General features: G+C 34.3%; 1 protein-coding gene across 4 annotated transcripts; it reads left to right on the top strand.

The window, feature by feature from the left end:
• The first annotated feature begins 502 nt into the window (after positions 1–502).
• On the top strand, positions 503–6,803 carry LOC112697307 (uncharacterized). Of its 4 annotated transcripts, none has more exons than XM_025750431.3 (9): positions 503–747; positions 1,647–1,985; positions 2,240–2,273; positions 2,435–2,665; positions 3,122–3,211; positions 3,720–3,785; positions 3,872–3,963; positions 4,667–4,714; positions 6,211–6,803. In XM_025750431.3, the coding sequence occupies exons 2-9, from the start codon at positions 1,651–1,653 to the stop codon at positions 6,320–6,322; spliced, it is 1,008 nt and encodes a 335-aa protein (XP_025606216.1). In that variant the 5' UTR covers positions 503–747; positions 1,647–1,650; the 3' UTR covers positions 6,323–6,803. The 4 variants fall into 4 exon arrangements, with proteins under 4 accessions (XP_025606216.1, XP_025606214.1, XP_072053611.1 ...); XM_025750429.3 differs by having other exon boundaries at positions 517–725; XM_072197510.1 differs by having other exon boundaries at positions 523–725; positions 2,515–2,665.

Raw genomic sequence — 6,803 nt, 5'->3', positions numbered from 1 at the left:
ATGTAATAAGAAAGAAATGCTAGTCACTTCTAAAATTAATATTTTACTTTATAAAGATGATTTAGTGATTTTTTTTAAAATATGATTAAAGAGATTAATGACGTAACCTATAAATAATTTTAATTATTCTTTTATAAAATTATTTATTTGTATATATTTTAAAAATAATAATATATTCTTTTGTTTATAACATTTAAAAAATAATAAAAATAACTTTAAAAAAATATTATTATTAACAAAGATATATGTTAAAATTTTAAAATATAATTTAAATGACTTTTTTTATTAAAAAATAACTTAAATATATTAATAAAATATAATTTATATATAATATAAATAAATATATTAATATAATTTTATTCTTATATAAACTTCTTTTATTTTACTTTTTATTCAAACATTTTTTTTTTCATTTAAACAATACAAAATTTTTTTTTTCCTTCCCATTTTTTTTCAATCATTTTCCATCCTACATCCAAAGCCTTAATGGATAATAGACCTTGGAAGCAGAAAGTCGTAATTAAGAATCTCATAAATAAATAAAAGAAACCTGCACGAGGATAAATACTGTTAAACGTTGATCCCTCGCCTAGTCACCTTGAACCGCTTAATTGGATAAATAAATTTTTATTTTATTTATTTTTCTATTTGCGTTCTTTTTTTTTCTGCCTTTCTTTCCTGTGCAAATTCATTTTCACAGAACAGAAACTTTCCTTTGCCAATCGGTAAGGTCCAAACCAGAGTTTCGTAAGTCATTGATCACATTCAAGTTTTCGTTACTACATTTAATATATCCATTGATTCTCTATTCTTTATCTTTCTTTATTTTTTTTATATGTGTTTTTCAGTTTTAGCATAATCAAAATGCGCTGATATACTATACATTTTTTCCCTCAGATAATTTTGTCCCATTTTCATCATTCATTTAAACTTCCTAGTTTCATTTCTACCTTTACATGTTGATTTATATTCAGTTTGTTATTAATTTATCATTGTAAATGTGAAGTTGCTGGTTTTGGGGAATTCAGCTTCCTATATGGGAATATGGAGATTTTTCGTTGAACTCAATGAGATTAAAACAGGGCACGCAGAATGCAGGGATTGGGATTAATTGGAAACATAAGAGTTGCTGAGTTGGGTTCAAATTTTGATAGCTTTACTCTGTTTTTTTCTATTTGGGTCGCCTAATCTTGGGGCATTTACGGTTTGAAATCAAATTAAACAATAGAGATTTTAGTGTTTGATCGGAATTGTTATGATCTTGTTTGTTTGTAAGAAAAGAAACTTCGATAAGACAAGAACTGAGGTGCTGGCCGCAATGTAATTAGACGTGGGTTTAATCATACCACGTGTGAGTTCCACTGTCTTAATTTAATGGTAATTAGACTATGATCTCAGTTAGAGTATTGTGCATCGAAAAAAATCTCAGTTAGACTATGATGTGGATATTCTTGACCTTAGCAAAATTGATTCCTTTGAGAATCACATTGGTTTGACCAAAAACACAAATTTCTTGCATTTCTACAAACTTACCAATGGATTGAACTCTCTGTTATAAAAACTTGTGTGAAGGCTAGATTATTATTTGATTCTTTGTGCTGAAACAAATGTTTGTGATTTTAATGTTAGCATCAATGATTTTCTAGGAGAATGCAGCTGCAAGATACTGCAGATACAACCACCCTTAGTTATTGGTTGAATTGGAGGGTCTATCTTTGTGCACTTTGTGTTTTGCTGCCCATGGTTGTGGCGTTTCTTGTGATATGGAAGCATGAAGGTTCGAGGGACTCTATGCATGGCAAAGGAAAAAATCGGCAAGATGGCAATGGGACTTTACCTGGTGATGAAGCATGGAAACCATGCCTAAAGGAAATTCACCCTATTTGTTTACTAGCTTTTCGAGTTATTGCATTTGCTTCTCTTTTGGCAACGCTGATTGCCAAAGTTAGTATTAATGGTGGCACCATATTTTACTATTACACGCAGTTAAGCATTTTCTCCTTGTTCACTTCTCCTTATATTTTTAGTTTCTTGGTAATGCCATTCTTATATTCTTATATTGGTGCTATTGCTTGGTGGCTTGTTTTCTCAGTTGGAGAAGCTATGATAGTGCACAAGTTCTCCATTCTGATTTTAGATTTTTTTTTCTTTCCTCTCAGTTTCATTCCAGTATTTTACATTTCTTTCCTTTAGCTTCTAACTTCTAGTTATAATTTTTATTACTGTGGATTTGTTGCAGGTGGACTTTCACTTCAGTTACAATTTATTTTGCAGTAAGTCTCTTAACCCTTCTTAGGAGCCTTTAGTTACAATTTATTTCCCTTTCATATATCTTAATATGCCATTCCGCGGTGCTTTTTATTTACACTCAGAATATAGTACTCAGGCAAATAGCCTTAACACACAATTTGATTTCCGAATTTTCATTTTGTAGTGTGGATGTGTGCTGTCAGTGTATGGGTGTTATCAGTATAAAACATCAACATTCTCCACCTCTAATGTTAATTTTGCTAGGATAGATGTAGACCAAGAACGAAACATGCCTTTCATGCATCATGAGGTTGCAAATCTCTCTAGAATGGAGGATCATGCTGATACCCTGGTTGAAATGCATAGGGGTAGTGTGACAGCTACCTTGAGTTGCCTTTTTCATGTTCTATTCCAGGTAACTAGAAAAATTCAGTAATTCTAGTTGTATGGGATAATGGATACTAGTCTTTTACTTCTTCGTTATGATGCTATATAGTTAGTTCTTTGTTTTATGATGGTGAACTAATTTTACTCTTTTGTCCCCTCTATGTGAACTCATTTTTGTTAATCTACCCCCAGGCCAACACACTCACTTTCTTGGAATCTTGAATTTTCTTATCTCCTTGTTAAGCTGATGCAAATTTTATACAAAATTTGTTAGATAATTTACTGGCTGAGACTAAATCTCCTGTGATGGATCTTATTGCATTCAAAGGCAAATCATTTTTATGTGAACTTGTATACTATCTAGCTGAACAAATACCATCTTTTTCAATTATGTTAGTAGTATAAAAATCTGTCATGCGTTGTTGACTAACATTGTTTCATGTGCTCCTCTAAATTTTAATGTCTTTATTTTGCCTCCAAACAGATGAATGCAGGGGCAGTGATGCTCACAGATTGCGTTTATTGGTTCATTATATTTCCGTTTCTTACCCTGAAGGATTATGATTGGAACTTTGTGAGTGGAAAATTTCTGAAGATTTACTTTCTTCTTACTTTATTCTCTCTAATGTATGCTTCAATTTTATTTTTGGAAGTAAATATTGTCACTCCCATTTTGATAATGCCATTCCCAATTTAATAAGATCTTGTTATGAATGTTCTTTCTATTGGGAGTGGCCCCCCTTTTTTTTACATAGCTTTCTTACCATTTGCTAATCGAGTGGGTTGACTTATGAATTGCCATAAATGGTTGAACTTGGGGCTCATAGAGTATAGATGGGAGGTAACGGAGTGTAGACTGGATACTGATGGTTGAAGAAGGAAGTTGTCATAAACTCGAATTAGTTTTCTTATTTTGGAGTGCCTTAGATGTTTGGTTATCACCAAAAAACAAAAATAAATAAATAAATAAAATTGTTAAATGGATGATCAAGATTAGGTTTTAGGCCAATATAGTTATGTAATTTGCTATGAATTTGAAATCCTACTGTTTCATCTGACCAAAGATTTTATGTCTTGTTTAGATGACAGTGAATATGCATACACTAAATGTTATCTTGCTCCTTGGGGATACAGCTCTAAATTGTCTGGTGAATATTTTCACTTCTAATATCCTAATTTGGACTAAATGCTTTAGTAACACTGATGTTGAATTAACTCAACGTATATTTTTCAGCAAGTTCCCTGGACTGGGATGTCATTCTTTGTGTTATGGACAGGAGCTTTTGTCATTTTTCAGTGGATCATTCATGCTTGTGTCCCAATTTGGTAAGATTTTCTATACTTTATCATGTTAGAATGTTAGATTTATAAATGATATATTAGTTATGGTTATCTCTGAAGGAAGGAGTTGTAAGGGTACACAAAAAAGTATAGGAAGAAAGGTGTATTATTAACACTTATAGCTGAATCTGAGCTACAAGGGAAGGGAACTCAGAATTAGGCAACAGAGGGAAGAAAGAGCACCATAGCAGCTCTGCTCTCCCAAAGCCAATTTCCCAGAAATTACCTCTTTACAATCCAATCCATGTTCTAGATACCTCTTCCTATTGACCTCACTCACATACTCTGTACGTACTCTCTCTCCTCTGCCATCTGTCATCCTCTACTCCCAATCTCTGCTCAATCCGTTAAGCACTGCACCACCTTCCTGTCCTTTTGCTATGCCTGAACTAATGCTGAAATTGTCCCTTTACTTCTTACGCTTGTATACTCGCAGCCCTTGGGGAAATTGGTGCACTCCCAAAATGAGGCCTTTGAGGCCTATTATTTATACTTGTGGTTCACAGCCTCCGAGTGGCAGTAGTTTATTATTTTATTTTACCTTATTGTTAGATTTTTCTAAGACGATAGCTTATCTAGAATGTTCACACTATGTTTCTTGTATTTTCTAGAAATATGCATCATTAATAACATAGAATATGCAGAGAAGTGGGTCTCACTAACGGCAATGGCATTCTCTTTCTTGCAGGTGGCCATACCCATTTCTTGATTTATCGTTGCCCCTTGCTCCATTGTGGTATGTCATTTCACCATGTACAGATTTCAAACATTTTTGGACTAATGAATGATATGATGATACATCTGATGAATATATCGACGCTCTATATTTTCATCTTTCCTGCTTCCTTTCTACCTGGTATCTTGTTCTGGTGATTTTAATTATATAGAAATAAATAACTGTTAAAGGATTGACAAATTTGTTTAGACGTTAGAATCAATAATGGGTTTCTTGGAACATTTTTAATAGCATATTAGAACCATTTGAAAGAGAAAGAGACGTATCACCAATATGAGAAATAACAAGAATGTTGCCGTTACCAACAACAACAAAAGTGTTACCCAAATATGGACGAACGTTATTTAAGATACTTACATCATTTGTCATATGTGCATTGGCATCAGTATCAGGAAGCTATACATTTGTATCATCAGCCTAATTGAGGGTAAGAGCTGAAAGTGCAAGCAAGAGAGACTCAGATTGATAAGCATGGTTGAAAGGATGAGGGCAACCAAGTCCATCATGGTTGCCATCCTTGCAAATCTGGCACTAAACTGCAGGTGAAGCCTGAGAGGAAGGCTTATTAGCACCAGATGAAGTGGAGTGGGGAGTGAATCCATGGCCTTTCGAGGGTGAAAGAGTGACTGATAGAACGAGGTTTAGGGTTTTAGTTGGGATGTATCGGGACGATGCTTTGATGGCATTGTGGGTAAGAGCCTTGGATAATTCTGTGGTGCGATTATCATAGTAAATGAGTTGGGGAGTGAGAGATTGATAAGAAGGGATAGTTAGTTGAATCATGGTAGTGGTGCATGAGTTATAGTCAAAGCCAAGCCCATGAAAACGGTGAAAAAACTTTATCTTGTGTTGGTAATGGCTTATCAATGGGTGAAAGATCATCACAAGTTGATCGGAGATTTAGTCATGAATCAATTGTGTAGGTTCCTTAAATAGGAGGGAGTCTGTTTGAGTAAGAATTCCTGTTCCACCATTGGAAGAGGGCCATAGTTTTGCCGGAGATACAGCCCCCAAAGTCTTGGCTCTCAATCAAGTTGCACACTTGTTCATGCCATAAAATATAGTTGGATGAGTTGAGATCAAGGGGAACAAAATTACTAACATTTAAGGTGGTGAGGTATGGTGTATGGATAAGGAGACGAGTGGAGGTCGACATTCTGCGGTGAGCAGTGAGCACACATTTTATTTTTAGGCTAGGAGTTACAAATGGTAAGGAATCTGTTACATTGGCTTATAAATGATTTGGGTAAAAGATAAACATAGTTTAAATTTGACAAACTACTTAATGGATTCGGCAGTTACAAATGAATGCTAATACTAACTAAAATTTGATCTAACTAGCTGATCTCATCTTCTCTTACCTTAACGTACGGTAAGTGTTTGTCTGTAACATGGTATCTCTACTTTTCCAAGTTGTCTAGTTTGTGTCCCTTATCTAACATTCAAAATAACATATGCGATATGCTTAATCTTTTCGTTTTTGGTGTGTATTGTAGGTATTTGTTGGTCGGATTGTTGCATATTCCATGTTATGGATTATTTGTGCTGATTGTGGAAATGAAACATTATTTCTTGTCCAAATGGTTCCCATCCTCTTACCAGTGCTGAAAGGAAAGATCAACCGCTATCTAAGTCGGGTCGCTTTAGAGCCAATTGCTGTTTGGGTCTACTGCAAAACTATATCAGGGTGTGTTCTCCAGCTGCAAGATGCTATCCACAACTGAGTCCTTTTAACGCGCTCATGGCCTCATCACATTACTGAAATTCCGCGAATGCAGTAATGTGAAGCATCCAGAATTCATTTCAATTATGCTACCGCTTAAAAATGCTTCTTCTCCAAAGGTAAGGCAAGATTTATGTAGGGAGCAAGTTGAGGAGGGGGAGCTCTTCATTTTTATGGCATTATTTCCTGTTCCCCTACTAATGACTAATTGGGTTATATAAGTCCATTAATTAAAGGTAGAACTAGATTTTACTAGAAATATTATACTATAGTATAAATAGTAATGTTAGAAGTTGGATGTAGCCCAATTATACTCATTACATCATATTTAATATTTAAAACCCCCTTTTGAGCTGCTTGTGAACC

The sequence above is a fragment of the Arachis hypogaea genome, chromosome 6 (assembly GCF_003086295.3).
Source record: "Arachis hypogaea cultivar Tifrunner chromosome 6, arahy.Tifrunner.gnm2.J5K5, whole genome shotgun sequence".
Classification (NCBI taxonomy): Eukaryota; Viridiplantae; Streptophyta; class Magnoliopsida; order Fabales; family Fabaceae; genus Arachis; species Arachis hypogaea.
Note: the sequence above shows the minus strand (reverse complement) of the source record. Positions and strands in the feature narration are given on the sequence as shown.

Bases quoted from the DNA above. Each gene is read 5' to 3' on its own strand.
- LOC112697307 (XM_025750431.3), top strand. From the start codon at position 1,651: ATGCAGCTGCAAGATACTGCAGATACAACCACCCTTAGTTATTGGTTG. The intron at 3,964-4,666 runs GTAAGATTTTCT...TCTTTCTTGCAG, and splicing joins CATGCTTGTGTCCCAATTTG to GTGGCCATACCCATTTCTTG. The intron at 4,715-6,210 runs GTATGTCATTTC...TGTGTATTGTAG, and splicing joins TTGCCCCTTGCTCCATTGTG to GTATTTGTTGGTCGGATTGT.